This window comes from Nelumbo lutea, chromosome 5 (assembly GCF_056320005.1).
Source record: "Nelumbo lutea isolate HS-2025 chromosome 5, American lotus-T2T, whole genome shotgun sequence".
NCBI lineage: Eukaryota > Viridiplantae > Streptophyta > Magnoliopsida > Proteales > Nelumbonaceae > Nelumbo > Nelumbo lutea.
The window spans coordinates 80,887,544-80,910,762 of record NC_142688.1 but is presented as its reverse complement, the minus strand read 5'-3'; the positions used below and the strand labels follow the sequence as shown (position 1 = coordinate 80,910,762).

Here is a 23,219-nt window from a genome sequence, read left to right as displayed (position 1 = left end):
TAGTCGATACAAAGGAGTTTAGATCATAATTCCACGGCCCAAATCTAACCTCTACATTCTTATTGTGGTATCGTAAATCTAACCAATAATGTAAATTTACAAGCTACAAACATGCAATTCGTCAAATAATGTCAAATCAGTCATTGTAGTATGATAATATCAGAAATAATGATATTATTATCAAGAGATATGACCTGGTCTTTAAATTAGATTGTCCCCAGATTCAAGTTGGAATTCGAATTGAATTACAATTAATAATTATATTTATACAGTAAATTCAATAATTTCATCGACCAGATAACCACTGACCCAAGAGTCTCGAAATCCTCCACAGCATCAGCCGACCGGTGGAAGCTCAAACCTGAACCAAAGCTGTCGTCTTCTCCTCTCTTTTCTATTTAAGTGGGACGAGACCAGAAACAGCATGCACTGAACTATTAATTTGTACTCTCCCCTCCTCCCCTCCGAGTGTTCAATTCTAGCTTTGGTTTATTCTTCTTTCTTCTTCATATTATAAGCTCGATTTCATATAACGAGGCGTTTATCCAGGTGACTCACAAAATCCTGTAATAAGATAAGCTTAAGTGATGCTTCTACTCGATCCTTAACTCCACCCATCAATTCTTCTTTTCCTCCCCATTCATTGTTCAGTAGAAATATTGATTCCTTGACAAAAACACAGACTGTCACCCAACTGAGAAAACCGGCCAATCAAGCCATTATTATTCTTGGTCGTTAAATTTATAGTTTGGTTGGGTTGTCTGTTTTAATTCCAGGTGCAGAACTGTTAGCTAGTAGACTAGAAGAAATTAACACCTGGCAACTTGCTTAATTTGTAGGAACTGCCAGAGCTATCGAGCGATTGATTGGTGCAGAGAATGTGGAAGCTTAAGATCGCTGAAGGTGGTCCATGGCTCAAGACCGTGAATAATCACGTCGGTAGACAGCACTGGGAGTTCGACCCAGAAGCTGGAACGCCAGAAGAGCGAGCTGAAGTGGAAAGGGTCCGAGAAGAGTTCAGAAAGAACAGGTTTCGACAGAAACAGAATTCCGATCTTCTAATGCGGATGCAGGTAAGAACACTACTCATTCAAGCCTAATGAACTCTCTTCAATCTCACTCTCCACTCCTCACCTTCTCAACATTGAAGAAAATTTCCTTAACAATTAACTAAAATTTGCAGCAAGAATTATGAAATTAGAAATTAAAAAGACGAAACAAATTTGAATCAAGTACGTTTTTTTTTTTTTTTACTTCAAATCTTTTTTCTAATAATCATATTAACGGTATTTAATTAAAAATTTCTTTTCTTTCAAAGGTTTTTTTCTGGCTTCCCAGTTTTTATGTAGGGCTGTAGTGTCTTGCGGGTTTCTACGGGTAACCGGGTAGCAGATCGGCAATCACATAGGACCCGGTTCATTCAAAATTTAATAAATTGCCAATCCAACTTGACTCCAGTTGAGTCAGTAACAAAATTGTTCATGGCCAGACCTTAGCTCAAAGTATTGACTGGGATCCATCAAGGATCCGTGGATAATCAGTAGAGCCTGATTACGCGGCAACTGCATTTGATCCCAAGTCTCTATTCCAACAAACGGATTTTATCAAGTGAGCCACAATCAGTTAGTAAAGAACTAATTTATTTATTAGCTGAAAAAGCATTTATTAGATCCCTCAAGACATCCCAATCCCCTGCCTCCATGTAATATTTGAATCCAAACGTTTAGCCTTTAAGCCAATATGTGCTAATTAATTTGTTTCCAGGCTGCCTGATAAAGAGAAAATTAACAACTAAGGCTCCATTTGAAAGGAGTACAAGGCCTTGTATTTTGTATTATTATTATTAAGGTTATAAGCTATTGCTCAGTTTGGAAAGAATATAAATGCTAATATGTAGGGTGCAAAACTTTATATTTTGCATTATTTTGTATGTATTTGTACCATGGTTTTTGAATCACCGTTGATTCAGACAGTTGGACCGTTCGCCTGGGAACCGTTTAGGCACCGGTTCCATTTTACCCCAAACCCAGCCCCTAGCAAAAAATCATTGAATTGGTCAATGACCCATTGACCTAGGTGGTCGAACCATCGACTCGTTGATCCGTTCAATGTTTTTTTGGCTGTGTTTTTATTTTTAATTATTTTTTTTATTCTTGTTATTAGAACAGGTCGTTCGTTCAAATTGGATAGTCGAACCATCGACCCTAAAATTAGTTGTCAGAATAGTTTCATTTCCAGGTCATTTTTTGAAACCATGATTTGTACTGTACATATTTGTATTTATACTCTTTCCAAACTGAGTTTAAGAATCAGTTTGTAAAGAATATAAATATAAAATGTACAATACAAATACATACAAAATAATATAGAGTACAAGTTTTGCACTCTACATATTTTGTGTCTGTACTCATAAACTGAACCTGGGAAGAAATCGAGCCTAACAGAATATACTGGCAATTTGGATGGATGAAATAAAAGATAAGCCCACCCCATCAATTTTTGTACAATTTACACAATTAGAACAATAAGTGGGAGAATAAATCAAAATTCAAGGGATAATGAATTATAGGTAGAGGTGTTGGTAAATAAAACTCAACTGATAAAAGTCCATGAGATGAATTGAACTATAAATTTCTCTATAAAACCTAGATCACCATCCTATACAAATATGACAGGTTGGTATTAATGGTTATAGTATCCAATTAGTTATCATAACTATCGACTATTGAGATGGTAGATTCATCATCTCCATGAGTGAAATGAATTCAAAACATCATCTGAAACACCTTTTTTATTTGGGTAAATTACAAAAATCCCCTTGCACTAAGTGACTGGTGACAAATACATCCTTGGCTGTTAAGTCAAACATGGAATACATAAATTATCAAAATACCCACTCAAAATTTCTTCATTTTCCTTTCCCTTCCCTTTTCTCTTAAACCTTAATTGACCAAAAAATACCTCCATTTTCACTAAAGAAATCGGCTAAAATAACAACAAACATTTTATTGATATAGAAAAACAAATTTTCTTTAAATTTTTGTTTTGTTTCATTGACATAAATGTCTTTTCTAATCTTAAAGTATAAAATTTAACCATTCCTTTCTCCAATAAATCAAGAAAAACCAAATGAAACTTCATATTTATATCTATGAGAAAGAAACCGTTACCATATTCATCTGAATATTGAGTCAAGGTAGAAATCTGCAAGGATCTATTAGAGCAATCAAGAGGACTTCAATATTATATTTAGAAAATTAATAGAACCATAAATCTGCAAGGATCTATCTTAAGGCTGCATTTGTCATTTTTCTATTTTAAGGATTTATTTTCTTTTTGCAGTTAAAATACCTTTTGTGAGAACTGAGTTTTTAACAATAAAAGAGGATAAGAAGAAATGCCAAATGCAACCTTAATATGCGGAGATTGGGCTATATAATCAGAGTTCGGATCACCTACCCATGCCTACCCACAATATACTACCCCCCATGAATTGGGAACATCTCCCCTGCATAATATTATGCAGATGATGAAATGTTCTCCATGTATAGTTCCCATAAACATGAACAGAATTCTCATGGGCAGCAGATCCGGACTATCAATGGTGTGGGTAGTAGATGCAATCTCAACTTTGATTTTGCAAAATTAACGATTAATTATCTAAGCCGCCCCTTTACTTTTCTAACTCTCTTATATTTTCTTTGACCTTCGATACCTCTATAGATACTTTTGTCAAACATTCATTTGTCATATTAGAAAATAAATAACTTTTGTAATATTACCATAATGCCCTTCTATTAAACTTTATCCTCTCAAACCAAATTTCAGAAATCACTCAAATTGAACTCCAATCTCTAAAAGGCTAAAAAGTTTTAATAATTACTCTCAACTATGGATTGTTCAAACAAATTTTGATTTTTGATTTTTCATCCCCACCCTTTACCCGTAGAAAAATTAAGCCTAGCTAAAACATTTTTGCCATGTGTGCATAATAAATCCAATTTCTTATATATATATATATACAACTTTTGAATAGTTTATGTTAGTTAGGAAAACCAAACCCCATATGGCTGATATGGTCTATGAAATTGAACGTCACTCTAGTCATGTAGCTACATTAGGTAGATGTTAGTTACTGGATCCTCACTTAAAATCTAGCTTTATCAGATTTGAGCTAAGGTTGCTCAATTTGGGGCCTGTTTGGTGCATTTTTCTGGCAGTTTTTTGGTTGTTTATAAGTCGGGTAAATCGATTTTTGGTCTATTTCTGTTTGGTTTGTGGAAGATCTAATTGTCGAAAGCCAGAGCGCTGAAAAGACGTGAAAAGCCTATTTTGGGCTGATTTCGGAAAGTTCTAAGTGAAGCTTTTCATGTCTTTCGCATTTTATTCTCGCACGAAAAGACACAGAAAGATGTACGGAAAAACATGTGTCGGCCAAACATGCTTTGGGCTAGTTAGATCTCCATGCAAAAGTTCAATGTGTCTTTTGACTATCAAAACTATCAGATCTTTCCAAAAAGATACACCAAACGGGCCCTTGGTATGGGCGCTTATGTCTTTTGACAGCCCTATCCCCTAGGGATAACCAACCACGTAGCTTCATTAGTTTAGTTTTTAATGGGCTGATCTTTTTATTTTTTGGTAGAGCATATTCACTAAGCAAACTAACAAGAACAACCAACAATATTCCAAAAGGACAACAAAGAAAGGAAAGAAAGCAAAGAAAGAAAACCACCCCTAAACAAGACATTAACTACTACAAAATCGGATTAAGTCTTTATAGAACCATTCTCATACCGTATTTACAGCAACTTGCAATTGTGTATTGAGAATATCTTCTTATGAATAAAAACATACAGATAGAGAGATGTTCTTGTATCTCGATGCACAGCTACAAAAGGCTGTGAGGATGGTATAAAAACAGTTTTGTGAATACTGAATCCTACCAAAGACACTAAAATCGTCAACTAAAAGGGACTTAGGACCACAAACCAGTCAACAACTTCACCATTACAACCGCGGGTAGCAACCAAGCTAAGAATATCGCCTCTTAATGGCCTGATCTAAGTCTGAGGTCCCACACTCTTATGCAACCGTGGTTAGAATATCACCTCTTTCTTCATTCGTTCTTTAATTTCCATTGCATATCCATCAACCAGAGTACATAAACAGCATGGATGTCAATTCTGTACATATATCAGGCACTTTAACTACTATTCAGTTCTACTTGCACCAGATTTAGCCCAAAAAGAATAAAAAGAAAAGAAAAGAAAAGAAAAGAAAGAATATTAGCATAGATCTCTTACAAGTACCTACCAAATGCTATAGATCTCTTACAAGTACCTACCAAATGCTGATTCATCAGGGCCCGGATGAATTCACATCAGCACCCCACAGTACATTTCAGCATGTATTGGGGACATTTCTCGTACTTATCATTGGGAGATGTTCTCAATACACGGTTGAGATGTGCTGTGGCTTGTGGGGCATGTTCTATGGGGTGCCAATGTGATCTCGGCCTAGATCTGCTGAAAGCAAAAAGCATCCAAATACATTAATCCAGTCGCACATAGGGGTATTAACTGTATTCGAAAATCCAATTTTGAATTCGAGATTTGATATAATCGAATCAAATTCGGATATGACCTGATTCGATTCAATATATATCCAAAGTCAACCGATTATTTAATTCTTATATATAATATATAAAATTTTTAAATGTTTTATATAATTTATATATATATATATATAATAATTAAATTATATAAATAATTTCTATATTTATATACTTTATATAAATAAAATATTTATTTTATATATTTATTAATTCCCAAAAATAATTAATTAGTCGAATTCGAATCGAATTGAACTTTTGAATATTTAATTGGATTTGAATTCGAATATTAATTTTCAATATCCATCAAATCAAATTCAAATATCAAATTTTTAAATTGGATTCGAATTCAGGTATTACCCGATCCAATTCGAATTTGATCCATTTACACCAGAAGCCGTACTCTCAGGGATTTTTGCTTTCAGTAAATCCCATCTGACTTCACGGCCGTCAATGGTATCTTACTGATCTATCTGATATTCCAAATTGCAGCTTACGAAAGAGAATCCAAATAAACTGAACCTACCCCCAGTTCAAGTGAAAGACAGTGAGGAAATAACGGAGGAGGCTGTCACAACCACATTAAGGAGGGCTATTAGCTTCTATTCCAGCATTCAGGCGCATGATGGGCACTGGCCAGGAGAAATTGCAGGACCCATCTTTTTCCTTCCTCCCTTGGTGAGTATATTAATCAATAAGTGAAATCTTTTGATTCTCACATTTTTTAGCTTATCAAGATAGTTTGTTTATGATAATATAGAATTGTTGGCAGAACATTTTATCTACTTAGACATTCGGACTTGGGCCGGGCTAGCAATTCACATGGAAGTAGATGAATCAATGGGTTTGGGTGGCTCCAGAAGACAACAGGCTGGTATCAGGCCTGTCCAACCCTAAAACCCAAGGTCCATCCTGGACTAGGCTTGGTCCAAGTGGAGGGGTTATTATCTTAAACTTTTATTAACCAATATTAAGTCACTAAACATTCTTCAAAACAAACAATATTAACCAATTTGGAGACAGGGAATACACATATATGGTCTAGTATGGATTGTCCGATAAAAAATGCCTATTTGGGAGGGCTTTCCAAGGTAGGCCCTATACCGTATACAGACAGCCTTTAAGCTATGTTTGTTAAAAATATCTTGACAGCCCAAATTGGCTGTTAATCAATCTTTTTTTTTTTTTTTATTTGGCTATCTACTTCAGCTTCTTCCCTTTAGATTGCTTATCCCAGAGTGCCTCAAAGCAACAGAACTTAGGGGTGAGCAAAAAAAACTGAAAAATCAAACCGATCGAAACTGAACCGAAAAATCGGTTAATCGAATTGGTCGATTCGGTGTTTTTGGAAAACCAAAGGTATCAGTTCAGTTTCAGTTATTCAATATAGAAAACCGTTGGTTAACCAAACAGACCGGTATACATATATTTTTATGTATTTTATATATATTTATGTATATTATATATATTTTTATAATATATATTATAAAAATTAAAAAACCAAAAAACTAATGGTTAATCGAATTTATCAACCGGTTAACCGATTGGTTTTGGTTTGGTTTCGGTTACCGGTTTTCTAAAAACCGGTACTACTGGTTCGGTTACAAAAAATGCCCTACGATTCGGTTAATCGAACCATGAGCACTTCTAATTGAATCAGCTTAGCTCAATGTTCAGCTCAGCTTTCCCAAACAGGCAAAAACTTTGTAGAAAGTAGAAGCCAATTATTTGAATCTGAAATTTGTTTCCAATGACCTTTTGTGACATGGGTTAATCAATGGTTCTCAATGTTTCAACGTGCAGGTCATCGCTTTATATATTACAGGGGCTCTTAACACTGTTTTATCACCAGAACATCAGAAAGAGATTCGTCGATATTTATACAACACTCAGGTAAGGCAGGTTCTTCCAATATACTGAGTTGTCTACATTGTGTTTTTATATATATAGGAAGAAACGAAATTCAATAATGAAGTGTTTAATTGTTGTGCTAACCATGAATAATATACATTGCAGAATAAAGATGGTGGTTGGGGACTACATGTAGAGGGTCATAGCACCATGTTTAGCTCAGTAGTCAGCTACATTGCCTTGAGGTTACTTGGAGAAGGGCCAGATGATGGTGAAGACATGGCAATGGCCAGAGCCCGAAAATGGATACTTGATCATGGCGGAGCAGTAGGAATACCATCTTGGGGAAAGTTCTGGGTCACGGTATCACCACTGACAATGCATTTTAATCTGGATTTTAAATCAACCCCCCACAATGTCCTACAGTACATCCCTGTCGGAATCATCTCCCGATGATGACATCATTATTTTTTATATTATCATTGAGAGATGTTCTCAATACACTGCAGGGATGTTCTGTGGGACGTTGTGGGGGCTGATTTGATCTCCTTTATTTGTTATACCGAAATAAACACACCCATGGAATTATTATTATGTAACGGATTTGGGATATATCGATTTTGGTATTTGAGTTACTAACAATTGCTTCTCCCTTGATCTTCAGTTCTACATAATTCAGGAATCTCTGTAGATTCAAATCAGGAGATGAATGGTGGCTAATTATATAAACAATAAAACATAATTAATTAGTGTAACTCAGTGTTGTAGAACGGTCCGACATTGGGAACCAGTAGCCAAAACAGTTTTGAAGGAGTTCGGTCTGCTCCTCACAGAGCGGGCCAGACCTCACAGCACGTTTAAACTGGGCATCTGGAACATCTCACTATGAATAAAAATTTACAATTATGGAGATGTTCCGAACTCGTTTTTAAGCTGCTTCACTTGTTAAAATTGTTGACTTGGTCAATATGATTTAATACTTGTTTAAATTAAACTTATAATATTCATTGTTTTAAGCCTATTTTGATATATACTATGAAAGATGATCTGGAAGTATTTGTTAGTCCATATTCAATATGATATCTTTATTTATTTATTTTTTATCCCCTTTTTTGCATTTTTTTGAGTCAATTAGTCCAACCGTATGGTTGAACCATTTGACATTACCCAGTGACAAAAACAGTTGTCTGGTTCTCTGAAAACATTTTGTAACCATACAAGTCCTATTAGGACTAACCAATATTAACAATCCAGTGAACTCAATTTTGGTGTAGGTACTCGGAGTGTACGAGTGGGCAGGTTTCAACCCAACGCCCCCAGAATTTTGGCTTCTCCCTAAATGCTTTCCCATTCATCCAGGTTTCAACCCATGCATCTTGTAGTTCTGATTCCATTTCACAATCATACAATCAAAATGTTGAAAGACTCGGAATTGCAGTCGTTAAAAACCCTGTGGAGGTTACACACACACACACCCTTTAAAATTCATGGTTACAGAGAGACCAGAAATGGAACCATTAGACAAACATATGGTTGAATTCATTACTTGGACCTTTATGTGTAATGCAGGAAAAATGTTGTGCTACTGCCGTTTGGTTTACATGCCCATGTCATACTTGTATGGCAAGAAGTTCGTTGGTCCAATAACAAGTTTGGTACTGTCGCTGAGACAAGAGCTCTACACCGAACCTTATCACGAGATTGACTGGAATAAAGCTCGTAACACAGTCGCAAAGGTTGGTTACATCAATCTGGATCTCCTACCCATAAGAATTCTACCCACACTTACCCACAAGACACTGCAGCTGTACATTGAGAATATCTCACCATGAATGATTAACATTGTAAATACGGGATTTGTGGTTAGGGTTCTTGTGGGTAGGAGATCCAGAGTTGTACTTAATATGCCTTCCTTCTGCAAGCTGCTTATCAATGCCTACATCAAATCTTATTTGCGTTTTATTCATTTTATGATGGATGTTTCCAATTGATTGTCATTCAGGAGGATCTCTACTACCCACATCCCCTAGTGCAGGATATGTTGTGGGCATTCCTTTACAAAGTTGGCGAGCCTATTCTGACACGTTGGCCCTTTTCCATGCTAAGAGAGAAGGCTCTAAAAGTAGCAATGGAGCATGTCCACTATGAAGACAAAAACAGCAGATACTATACCATTGGATGTGTAGAAAAGGTAAATTCTGTGGTAACTAATTTGAATAATAGTTCCAAATTGGTTAAAAACTGGCCATTACCCTACCCAATATTAGTCCTGACTGCCTTTACTGGTAATGAGTTCGGCTTCAGTCAGGGCGAAGCCCGTTGGAGCAGCCTTTACTGCCTTGCATTGAGAACATCTCAATACTTATGTGCTTTATTTTATGGAATGATATTCCTAATGCAAGGTTGCAAAAGGCTGTTAGAACGGTGTGGGTGCAGGTTTGCCCTGATAGAAGCCGATCTCGCTGGTAACCTATTAACACGATTCATTGCTGGATCAAAGTAGTAAGTACATTCAAGATCTTCTAAATTACTTATGATCATGATCCATTAATGCACCTTCAAGCATGTAAATATGGTAGTCATTACTTGCACACTCAATGGCGTGCTCCTAGAGATCCAGTAATGGAACCTGCTAATAGGTAAACAGCAGATCAAACTGATCCAATCTTGGGAGGGATGGACTGGACACAGTCCTAACCTCAAGCATTTTCTTTTATGAAGTGACCAATCTTTGACTTTTTTTATTTTTTTGGGTAAATAGGCCACTCTTAGACTTGATACTCCCTTCTCACACTTGCTAGGCCAGCTTTTCAAAGTTGGTGGAACACTCAAGCTCAGTTTGGAAAGAGTACAAATACAAATATGTACAGTGCATAAACATGTATTTTGTATTTCTAAACCTTGTTTTGCACCATACATATTTGATTATTTGTATTTGTACAATTGGAAGGATTACAAATCCAAATATGTACAATACAAATACATACAAAATAATACAAAACGTAAAGTTTTGCACTCCACGTATTTGTATTTGTACTCCTTCCCATGAATCTAGACTTCCCTTTGACAAACAAAATGAACATCAAACACCAAGATGCACCATTCATTTTTTGTAAAACTTCATCCTCATGATTGGTTGCATTACAGGCTATATGTTTACTTGCCTGCTGGGTGGAGGATCCAAATTCAGAGGCATACAAGCTCCATCTCGCTAGAATCCCAGATTACCTATGGGTTGCTGAAGATGGCATCAAAATGCAGGTTAATAAGATCATGTGACGCTTCTATTACTTCCAAGGGTCTTTTATTTGTGTTGTATTTATTTCATAGTCGAATTGGATATTGAAATAAAATAGTGGAGGGTTTACAAGTAAAATAGATTAATCCATTCCAAACCCCAAAAGTAATCTAACCTAAATCCATGTACATTGCATTCAATTCCCGTGACTCAACAAATTAAAGAGGAATCTGCAACCTTCAAAAACACAGAGATCTACAATCTGTATAAAGCTTCTCTACCCAATTTCCAGCAATTACTCAAAAGCATTCACTTCCCAATGGTGAAGCTTTAGACTAATCTTCTAAAAGAAACTCTTAATTTAAACGATTGGAAAATAACTTGTGATAATTTGATCAATACAAACAAGCTAGGCACAAATATCATATTTTAGTTCAACAAACATTTCTTAGAAAGTGTTCCTGATTAATGTCAACCATAATTTCATTCAGAGTTTTGGATGTCAAATGTGGGATGCTGGTTTTGCTATTCAAGCAATTTTGTCAAGTAACCTTATTGAAGAATTCAGCCCTACCCTGCGAAAGGCACATGACTTCGTAAAAAGTTCACAGGTGCCATACTTTATCTCATAATTTCTAGTTACAATTACCTTTAAGTTCATCTACTAACTTTCCTATATACAATTTTCTGAAGGTCAAAGAAAACCCTTCTGGTGATTTCAATAAAATGTACCGTCATATTTCTAAGGGTGGATGGACATTCTCAACTGCAGATCATGGATGGCAGGTATCAGATTGTACATCAGAAGGACTCAAGGTAATGCCCAAAGTTGTACTTTAAAATGGTTATGAAGTATCTAGTAGACAATGCCACTCCTTGAACGAGGGGTCAAAGAGTCCATACATGTGAAAGGAAATTTCAACAATGTGTAGTTGCACTAAATATTTTAACTACATTTTCATAATTTAATACATATTTCTCCTTCTGTAGGTTTGTCTTTTGTTCTCTCAAATTTCATCAGAAATTGTTGGGGAGCAACTGGAAATAGAACGAATGTATGATGCTGTAGACGTAATTCTTTCTCTACAAGTAAGTACTAAAACAATATATTCCTACAACCACATGGATGTAGATTTATTTGTTAGCAGACAATCAATTATGATAATAAATACTGAATTATATTCATAAAGCATGAAATATAAACTCATGTTGTTACTTTTTTCAAGATGTTGTCATACACCCCAAGTACAGGGTGGCTGCCTGCAGTTTACTCTAAACTGGAACAAAACATCATTAGACTAACAAGGAATCAATCATCCTGTAGAGGTGTTTTAGAAATAATTCACTCTCTCATGTGTAGGAGACTTTCTTTAATCCTGTCATCACTTGTTGTATCTTCACTAGGACCAAAACCAGAACCAACAGTACTTTCACTACCATTTTACAATTTTTTTCTAATAATTGATATAATTGTATCTCTAGACTCTAGCTTTGCATTTTCCTGAAATCAATTTTCAACATGATGCAAGGTTGAAATCCAGAAGACCTCCATTTGTTAAACCTATCAATTTACTTGTTGAGGATCAATTAAACAAATCAAAAACCCAGTTCTCTCTCCTAAAAGCTTATAATGACCTAGCAATGAGACACAGTGACCATTCCAAAGTTTCAGAAAACTGATTCCTCGTTAACTCATAAACTATGACACAAAACTGCAACATAAATTTGAATTACTCTAATAAAAATCTATATAACCAAAAGAAACAAATCAATGAAATTAAATACAACCCAAATAACATTCCTTACTTTGACATTTTATTCTTCTAGTTATTTAAAATACTATTCTACCACTGATAAGTTCCTTTTATGTATGTATGCAGAGTAGTAATGGAGGTTTCCCAGCATGGGAGCCACAACGGGCATTTCGATGGTTAGAGGTAACTTCTTTGTCAGAGTGTCAATAGTGAACACAATTTGCAAACATTTATCATATAAACTATCGTATCCAAAGGTTCTAAAAGACTGATATTTATAAGATAGTGAATCAAAATGGGTTTTCAAAGCCATCCTTTTTTTGTAGACAACAAAGGTTTCATTAATAAAGGAAAATGACAACTCTATAATGGTATGGCTATACCGCTATAAACCCGAGTCCATATCTCCTGCACTTCCATTCAATCTGTGAATTGCGCCCCATTACATGTATACTCATGCATATGGATATTTACTCGAGTCAAGATCTGTACTTTTTTTTTTGCTATGCTTATTGAACACTTCCATTCAATCTATAAAAGGTGTTCAATTACATGTGTGCAAAATAACCAAACATTTGAGAAAACAAATGTAATGGGACACCAATAACAGACTGAATGGTAGTGCATGACAAGTGCAGCATATCAAGACTAACATGTAATGGAACACCTGTCACACATCAACTTGAAGTGCAGGAGATCCAAACTCTGCAAACCCTAGCTAGATGATTCTGCCAATTGATAACCCGACCAATCAACAAATTAGAATTGCATCATTGCTAATATGCCTTTTTTATGGGCCAAAACTGTTTGCCAAAGTTGTCAAAATAAATCCTTTTTTATGGGCAACTTTTAGATCAAAAAAAAAATTAAAATTTTGGGCTACATTAATTCCTCCATGTGGCAGAATTAGGTAGGGTTGTTTAGGGAATTCTCCTACTTGACCCGATTAGGAACCAAGCAGCATCTATATGGATCAAGTTGTCTATGATTAAGAACTAACTGGGACTGTGCTAAGAAAAAAGTAGCAAAAGAATCAATTAAAGTATAGAGCAGATCAAAACAGTCCCCAGCAACATTTAAGTGACATGGACCATTCTACAGCATGAATCCAACAGACAGGTATCTGCTAACAGATTATTAATACATTAAGTACAATGACCAATAAGTAGACATAACTTCAAAATATATGCATACATATTAGTATTTCATATTGTGTAACATATACAAAAGTACAGATGTAAGTCAAAACATCATTATCAGCTACAATATACAAAAGTAGATGATCAATTTATTTACTCATTTATTTATGGAAATTCGATCTCTTCCTTCCAGTTGTTCAATCCTACAGAATTTTTTGAAGATACCCTTATTGAGACAGAGTAAGATTTCCGAATCATATCTAGTTTCCGCCACAAGCCTTGTCTATATTATATGCTCCCTGAGACCATATAATACACTGAATACTCTCCCTAAAACCAACAACTTTTCTATACCAGGTATGTGGAATGCACTTCATCAGTGATTCAGGCTTTGGCACTATTTAAAAAATTACATCCTGAATATCGGAAGAAAGAAATAGAGCATTGCATCTCAAGAGCAATAGATTACATTGAGAAGACACAGAAGCCCGATGGTTCATGGTATATTTCACTTATTAGATATGCTAGAACTAAGAATTTAAGTTTTCTGATAAAAAAAAAAAGAAGTTAAATTTTTCTCTTTTAATTTGCCATTTTCTAATGTGGTTGTATTCTACAGAAATTAAAACATAGTGGTAGAAATCTACAACAATCAATTTGGTTCCACTTTTTGCTTACTCCCACCAATTGCTATTACTAGGTTTTATAAAACCACCATATAGTAAAACAATTTTTATTTGGTTCTAAATTCAGTTCCAATGTGCATTTTCTATAACTTGTTTCTTCCTTATCTCCCATCAGTTACTGCTGACCTCATATAATGTTATCACTGAAATGATATTCGTTTATACAAATTGACCCCAACAAATTAGGAGTTTAGGACCTTATCAGTTCAGGTCTTCTCATCAAAACATGCATGCTTTCATTTACCTTTTCTAAAATCAAACAAACACACATAAAGCCAAAACACATTTTCAAATGATGGGGCCATATCTCCTGAACAATACATGCTTTAAGCTATACCTATACCTGCATCACTATGAATGGCTGACAATCATATATCCCTCCCTTTCTCATGAGGATGAAACCTATCAAGTAATCGACATCATACTTTTCCCTAATTTATACAATATTAAAAGTGGGCATCAGAGAGTCTTTGAGGTGGAGTTGCGAGGAGATGTTCCGGTTGCTATTTTGTTTGCTAGAAGTCAGAAATTTACCAGTATTACTATTAAGTCAGACTCCTTACAAGTCATAAATACTCTTATTAATCCTAATTCTTCTATGAGTTGGTCATGTCTTTAGTTCAGAGATGTTATTTCATCTGTCTATAAAAGTATGAACCAAGTTGATTTTTCCTTTCTAAATAGGGATCTTAATAGGGCAGCTCATGTTTTGGCCATAAAGCAAAATCTTTTGATTCAGAGGTTGTGCAGATAGATAATCCTCTGGATTTTTGGTGAACTATGTTGTAATTGACTCTTTTAGTCAACATTATGTTTTATTTATCTATCAAAAAAATAAGACATCAAGATTTACATGGAAGTACTATATTTATAGGTATGGATGTTGGGGAATCTGCTTCACCTATGGCACATGGTTTGCAGTAGAGGCCTTGGTGGCTTGTGGTAAGAACTACTACAATAGCCCTCATATTCAGAAAGCCTGTGCATTTTTGCTATCCAAACAACTGCCCTCTGGTGGTTGGGGAGAAAGTTATCTTTCAGCCACGAACAAGGTAACTTTTAATACTAGCTCAGATATTCTGGTTAGGTTTCATAACCTAAAAACCAGTCACCCATCTGATTTTTGCTTTATAGCCACTGGTAAAGCAAAGACAGAACTGCTGGAGAGAAAATAAGTACCAAAATAAACTTTTCTGTAGCTCCTATGCAAACATATTATCTTCACATAAAGGAGAGTATTCTGCAATCAAATGTTCAAGTAAACAACCTTAGCTTTTGATTTCTTTTCCTATTTATTTCTTATGGAATATATTAATGTTTCTTGAAACAGGTATATACAAATATAGAGGGCAATCGTTCTAATCTGGTACAAACTGCATGGGCCATGTTATCACTTATTGATGCTGGGCAGGTTCGTTAGTCTGTCTTATTTAGTTTCCAACATATAATTACTCATAAACATTCTATATCTTCTAGCATCAAATATTTTATTACTGTTACTTCATTACTCCCATTCTATGTTACTGTAATACCTGTATATGTCCAAACCCAATACATATGGTAAAAATGACACACTAACTAGGTGCCTCTTTGAATACCTAATTCAACTGGGTCCCTAGAAATGCGAACATGCTGGCTGACTCATTGGCAAGAAATGGAGTAAGGGGAGATGATTTTGAATTGTAAGAGCTTCTCTTTACCTCTTCTTCCTTGGCTTCTGTGGAAGAAGCTGTTGTAATTTCAGGCCTGCTGCTCTAAAAAATACTTACAAAAGCAAGACATAAACATATTAAATGGGATAACTCCACCTATATTGGCAAGTTAAATTGAATTAGCAAGATATATAAGTATTGAGAATGACTTTAGTCTCAACAGCTAGATACAAAAAGACAGACAAAAAACTTATTAAATAGAACAGCTATACTCATATAGCCATATCTGTGTCCCTGATCATTGAAAATGGAAAGTTGAATCCCCATTTTGCATATTAAATGTCCTTGTAAATATCTTCATCCAGGCATCATAGATCTCATTGCTATGACAATTATTGTCATCATCATCATGTCTTGCATTTATTTAGTATTGATTGCCCGAAATTAATCTCTTGTGTGTGTGTGTTGTGTTGTCCTCATGACCGTCTTTGGATGTCAAGACAAGTTCCAAACTAATAATACCATGATTCCTGATTGTTTCTCTGGGTCCAGGCTGAGATTGACCCAACACCTTTACATCGTGGAATGAGAGTTTTGATTAATACACAAATGGAAAATGGTGATTTCCCCCAACAGGTATGTTTGACATGTAACCTATCTTATCATGTTTAATGACTCCCATGAAGATTTCTACAAATAACCACACAATAACAAAGATTCATAAAAAGGTTCGAAGGGGATTAGTAAAGCTAAGTAATCCCAATATTTCTTGTTGCTCCTTCTCAAATTTGGCTCTCAATATTTCATCTACAAAAACAAAAACAAAAACAAAAAAAAAAAAAATCCAAAAGGAATTCAAGTAAAAAAGCACCACTTGGAGCATTATTTATTTATTCTATTCCTTCTCTCTATCTAAAAGAATAGAAAGAAAGAGGACAAGCAAAACAAACAAAACTATGATTCTTCAAATATCCTTAAAAATCATTAATCTCTACCAACTTATTAATGATTGTGCTAAATGAATTTTATATATCTTCATTTCCACCATTTTTTTTATCTTTGACAGTATTTGGCATTTGATTATCTACACAGGAAATTACAGGAGTCTTCATGAGGAATTGTACATTACAATATGCACAGTACAGAAATATCTTTCCCATATGGGCTATTGCGCAATATCGTAGGAAGGTCCTTTTTTATTAAAATCTAAATGCCTTGCCAAAATGGTGATTGGCAGAAAAGTCCAATTATTTGAATAAGCATGGTGAAAGAAGTAATGAGTTATGCAAATATGTGTAATGTATTCCATGAAAATGTATAGCAATCTCATCTATAAGTTGTAACATATGTCAATAAGTCATTCCAATATAACAAATAATCACTCAAGTGTTCTAAATAATTTCTCCATATACCAAAGGTGTTAACACAAGTCACTAGGCAGCCAAGCATGCGATCCTATCACAAGAATCATGCTAACATGTTCCTAAACTAAATGGAAGGCATTGCCAATGAAAATACCTGGCTACAAAAAGTTGTTTCACGTTTTCCTCTACACTGGGTTATTGTAACTTGTAAGAATTAGCTACGCTTGCCTTGACCATCTACAGTGACATTTATTTAGCAAAACAAGCCAATATATCATTCAGACATCTGTATATGCAATTGAGAGATCATAACTAACCAACCATCCTAATTAGCCCATGCTTTCTTTTATAAATATCCTCGACTCTTCCCTGTTAAATACCCAGAAAATGACATTTATCATATCAACAATGAAACCAATAAGGGGGAATTTCAGCAATATGGGTCCTTGCATTTTCTTTATTTTTGTACGCACCACATCAGTAAAAATAGTTGTGATGTTACAGTATTAATAAGATAGTGATCAAACAGAATGAAGAATAATGAAGAAGTAAAGAAAATTTAGAAAAAAGGGGAGAGAATCTAACTTGGATCTAACACCCCAATAATTAGTATTTATATTAGAGATTTAAAACTAATTACAATGACTGAAATACCCCCCATTAGCCACCCATCAATATCTCAACATTCCCCCTCGAACTGAGCATAGATGTCTATCATGCCCAATTTTTCCAATTATCTTCTAAATTTGGTCGAGGTGCACCTTTGGTGAGGCAATCAGCTAATTGTTCTTCAAACTTCACAAAGGACAAACAAATCTCTCCAATAGTGACTCATTATCTATAAGTGTCTATTCACTTTTATATGCTTAGTAAGATCATGTTGAACCTAATTGTTAGCTATAATTATAGCGGACCGATTTTCAAAATATAACTTCAAGAGTGTATCAAGCTTTACTCCAAGCTCAATCAACAAGTCTTCCAACAACAACAACTCAAATACATAATGTGCCATTGCTTGATATTCAGTCTTTACACTGGATCAACCGACAACCTATTATTTCTTACTTTTCCATGACACTGAAGTACCTCCAACAAAGGCCCAATAAGCTGAAGTAGATCTTCTATCATCAATGGAACCAACCTATTCAGCATCTCTATATGCCTCATTCAGACGCTGATGGTTAGAGAAGGTTCAAAGTATTGATACAATATGCCACATTGTGTGTATCTTATCATTCCAACAGATCACCAATAAGCCCTTTTAATGCTTTTCCAAAACCTTGTATCTTTAAATGTCAAATAACATTATTACCATCCCATTGTGAAAATATGAAAGTAAAAGTAAAATAAAATAAACAGTTTTTTTGTTCAAGTAGATCTTCTATGTTCTATCATCGATGGAACCAACACATTCAGCATCTCTATATCACACCACATTAAGATGTCCATGGTTAGAGAAAGGTTCAAAGTATCAACACAATATTTTTAATGCTTTTCCAAAAACTCGTATTTTTAATTGTTAAATAACATTATTACAGTCCCCTTATGAAAATATGAAAGTAAAAATTAAGGTTCAAAGCATCGATACAATATGCCCCACTCAAAATACCCGATATGCATGTTCATGCATATCGATTCTATCAATACTTTGAAAATTGGGTTAGAGTAAAATATCCCCTTTCCAAAGCATCCCTTTAAGGAGCATAGAATTCTGTCCACAACTTGCATATAAGGAGTTTTGGCTTATGCATAAACTGGATAACCACACTAACAGCAAATGAAATGTCAACCCTTGTTAAACAATAATAAAGGATGACCTACCAACAGAGAGGGGTGAGCTCTTCTCTCTCAGCTTCCGTTACTAACTTGACTGTTCTTTCCGCAAACTGATCCTCAAACAAAATCTCAGTTCCCAAGCAATCTTCATCAAAGAAATTGCAAGCATTTAGGGAGTCTATGCTTTCAACACTTGAAGGTTGGTTTAACTCTGCAACTTCTTCATTTTCTTCGTTTTCAAAGCCTTGTGAGTCCTCCCAGTTGCTGTCCTCATCCAAATCTTATCTAGGTTCCCTGAAGTACCTCAGATTTGGTTTATTAGGTGTAGTATAGTTTTCTGACTGCACCGGTATCCGCATGAAATAAGAAGCTCCAAGATTGAGCTTTTTTTTCCTACCATCATCTGAGGGGGGTTCCTTCAGTCCTTGTTGCTTCGAAGAAGACGTTATAGGGGATGAAGATTGTTGCTACCTGGAATGGGCCGAGGGCAACAATGTAAATATACTTCCGAGATGAGGGCTGGCTGATGAGTCTGACTTGTAGAGGAAGTAGCACGTCAGAGGCCCCGGGTGTTATCCCAAGGGCAGAGACTCTGACGGTCAAGTTAGCAAGGGCGTAACAAAGAGGGTAGGACGAGGCCTGAGTAGGATAGCTCAGACAAGGTCACCAGGAAGCTAAAGAGCTGATAGCAATAAATGCCAAGATGTCTTACCTCATTGTGATGCCACATATTTATACTTGAACCTGCCTGGAGTTAGTAATGAGCGCCTACATCAAAGATATACCCCTGTTATAGAAATAAGAGGGATCACATGATCACTTAAGTGATCACCTGCTTTGGCCGACCCCAGTTCGACAGTATTCAGTATTTTTACCCAAACTACAGCCTTATTTTTGTCTTCTCCCGGTTCAATCAAAGGATCTTCAGGTTCAACCAACCCTTTTCCTTTTCCCGCTTCAAGAATTTCCTTTCTGGGGATGTCAAATTGGTCTGACACTATCTCTGCATACGATTTAAACCTGACCCTACGATCAAACTTGGTGGTCCAGCTTGCATAGAGAAATTAGTAATCCACAGCCCTCCTTTTCCTAATTCAGACCCAGACGGTTGAGCTTCCTGTATTCGACTGCTCACTTGCCTCAGCCAACCAGGGTCTTCCACACAATCCACCCAATGCCACCTTATCATCTTCTTCCTTTGCTTCCTTCCAAAGCTTGGACTCCAGGTCTGTAAGGACCCAAGTTTCATAAACTGTTCCATCCACCATAAATTCAACCATTCAATGGACGTTTTTTGGCTTAACCTCCACCAGCTTGAACGAGGTTGCTCGAAGGTTTGAGCAGTTAAGTTCTCTGAGCACACCACCGCACAGCTAAGCAATCTTCTTGAAGTTTGAAACAAACCAGAGGTGAAATGCAGCCCCGACAATTTTCACCCTAGGATTTTCTGCCAGTACAACTGAGTTGGTGGCAGGGCTCCATCTTTGAACACACAGATAACCTTGTTCAATTTGAATCTGAGTCACATAAAAATCTCTCAGAGGGTTCAGGGTATCGAAGATGGCCTTTTGGTCACAGAATGGAAAGATCGTGAGACTACCCTCGATATTCAACTTCCTTTTAATGGCTTCAGCAACCTTCTTCCAATCACCTATTGGTTTATTAACTTCCACAATAAATATTTTGCTCCAGAGGTCAGAGACCTCTCGAGGCAGTCGTTCTGTCCTTGGGAGATTTGATACAGTAGGATAGTTGAATTTTTTGTTCCTTCTCTTCCACCGAGAGTGAAGTTTTAACCACAACCAGAGGTTGTTTCATATGCTCCATTTGTTTCTCTTGAACTGAAACCTGTTTCGTCTGTTGGCATTTTGAACCATCCTCCTTCTTTCCCCTTATCTGGAAGCCCTGTAGATTGTCCAAAATTATATTCCACCCTCTTCTCTATTTTCCCATTGGAAGACATATCAACTGCTTCCTGTCTTTCCCAAACCATTCTGCCAACGCAATAAACCAACCCTTCCAATTGTTTATTGTTTCCACTATGTATGTTTTCCCAGAACTTCTCAAGATCTTCTTCCATTCATGCACTTTGAAAGAATTGCAGGCCCCTACCAGAAAGCACTTGAACCAAAGCAAGACCTCTTCCACTAGAAAAACTATAGCCATCTTTCCTTCTCACACCATTACTTGATAAAGAGGTGATTGATAAAGACCTGACTGCAAATAGGGGCAATAGTCAAGACTCTGGGTTGTTTGCTAGAGAGAAGTCTAAGGATAAGGGCTCAAATAGTAAATCGAAATCTATATCAAAATCTAGACATAAGAGCTTGACCTGCAACTATTGTCAAAAGAAAGGGCACATTAAGGCAGAATGCTATAAGTTGAAAAACAGAAAGTAGAATGAAGAAAAGAATAGAAATGATTTCTTTCTAAATAGATAATGGTCGGTCAATTAACAAAAAATCTAGTAAGCACTTAGATAAACATAAATACTTCTTACTAAATGAATAATAGTACAACTTCCTCTTCTAATTATTTTTCTTTTCACATCCCATACAAGCAAAGTGGTCCTCGCCTATCATATAGAACAAGCTTTTGGAGTTATTAGTTACTTTTATAACTTGTGATGCCACAAAGTCCATTTGAGCAGTAAAGTAACAAGGTTCATTTTATTCTGAAATCATACATTCTTGATTCTTGTAGGTTTTATTAGGAATGGTATGCAAGAATATACAGCTGCACCTACCAGAATCTCAAAGGCCAATATCAAACTACAACAGAAAAGAAGGCTCCTAGTGTTAAGGTAGGCTCCATATTGGATTGATCTCTCTTTAGCCACAGCAAGATATGCAAGACTTAAATGTTTATTCCGTAATGATTATAGTCAGCACTCAGTTAGATCTGTAAATAAAGTCTAAATTCAGCATCAAATTAAAGAATTTTCAGGCTAAAACTTGTGATTTTAAAAAACCATAGACTTTATCATTCCCATTACCAAAAGACCATAAGACATAAGAGAATAAAACTGTAAATGTCAAAATCTCATACCAAGCCAAGCATCAGATGAACTCAAATTCTGAGCGAGATCGGTTCAACTTGAGATATTCAGTTGTAGAATGGAAGAGATGTTGAGCACTGGGGAAATTGTATGTGCATAGAAAAAAATTGAAATCAAGAAGAAAACATGAGGGAGAGGAATAGATTTTGAACCTGTTAAAGGGAAAGTGTTGCAGAGCAAATGATTCTCTTGCTGGATTCTTCGTGCTCCAATTTCAATTACAGCAAGCATTGGAAATGTCTGAGCTTCGCGCTTATTTGGCGATAAAGTTTTGCATGCTTACGCTTGCAAATGAGAGAAGTGTGGGAAGTGTGAGAACAAGATGGATCGTGTCAATTGCCAAAGAGAGCGTCTGTTCTACCGAAAATCGAGGAAACGATGGGCGCTAGTGCCGTTACACGAGTCCGGAAAGTAGGGGTGCTCACCGTGGGCGTAGTACCGGTTTTCCAAAAACCTGTTAATCGTAACCGATCGTCAGTTTGGGTTGTCGGTTTTTTTTTACTTTATAAAATATATTATAAATTAGAAATACCTATAAAAATATTATATTATAAATAATAAATAATATATTATATATTATAAATAATAATATATATGTATAATATGGGTTCGACTATGATATGAAAAAGATGAGATCTGAAAATTATAAACATGGTAGCCAATCAGATGTTATTTATCAAAATTCATGGGTGGATTTTGATTGGTCAAAACTCTTCCCATACCATATCTTTTCCACATCATAGATTTTCCCGTATAATATATATAAATATATATAATAGTCTACTCGGTTAATCAAAACAAACCAATAACTTTGACTAACTTTATCCTTATTGTTTAACTATTGTCTTAAAATACCCCTAATTTTTTTACAATTGTTTAAAACCTCTTCTCTCATTAACTTTCCATTGCACTCCGTTACATGTGACTAATATATTTTCTAAAAATTTCTAAAATACCCTTTCTGACAAATTGTCTAAGTCCAATCCATCTCCATCTCTGTCTCTTTCTCCGACATCAGTCTGGTCACACCCACACATTGTCCTACTTTGGCAGCTCCTCCTTTCCTTCAAGTCTAGGGGCTTCTTAT

General features: G+C 35.6%; 1 protein-coding gene and 1 long non-coding RNA gene across 6 annotated transcripts; one reads left to right on the top strand and one right to left on the bottom strand.

Annotated features, from left to right (window-relative positions):
- Positions 1–230: 230 nt before the first annotated feature.
- Positions 231–17,333, top strand: LOC148853072 (lupeol synthase-like). Of its 4 annotated transcripts, none has more exons than XM_088944540.1 (19): positions 231–444; positions 840–1,073; positions 6,107–6,292; positions 7,418–7,507; positions 7,631–7,828; positions 8,740–8,824; positions 9,035–9,201; positions 9,468–9,656; positions 10,613–10,726; positions 11,195–11,314; positions 11,397–11,519; positions 11,694–11,792; positions 12,584–12,640; positions 13,790–13,836; positions 13,954–14,097; positions 15,157–15,334; positions 15,613–15,693; positions 16,487–16,570; positions 17,027–17,333. In XM_088944540.1, the coding sequence occupies exons 2-19, from the start codon at positions 879–881 to the stop codon at positions 17,135–17,137; spliced, it is 2,268 nt and encodes a 755-aa protein (XP_088800666.1). In that variant the 5' UTR covers positions 231–444; positions 840–878; the 3' UTR covers positions 17,138–17,333. The 4 variants fall into 4 exon arrangements, 3 of the variants coding, with proteins under 3 accessions (XP_088800666.1, XP_088800664.1, XP_088800667.1); XM_088944538.1 differs by having other exon boundaries at positions 329–549; XM_088944541.1 differs by having other exon boundaries at positions 401–549; positions 850–1,073.
- On the bottom strand, positions 11,521–22,457 carry LOC148853071 (uncharacterized). Of its 2 annotated transcripts, XR_016099201.1 has the most exons (4): positions 22,285–22,425; positions 19,787–21,291; positions 19,120–19,545; positions 11,521–11,815 (listed from the first exon to the last, which is right to left on the bottom strand). It is a non-coding gene; the product is annotated as an uncharacterized LOC148853071 (long non-coding RNA). The 2 variants fall into 2 exon arrangements; XR_016099200.1 differs by lacking the exon at positions 11,521–11,815 and having other exon boundaries at positions 18,781–19,545; positions 22,285–22,457.
- Positions 22,458–23,219: the final 762 nt, after the last annotated feature.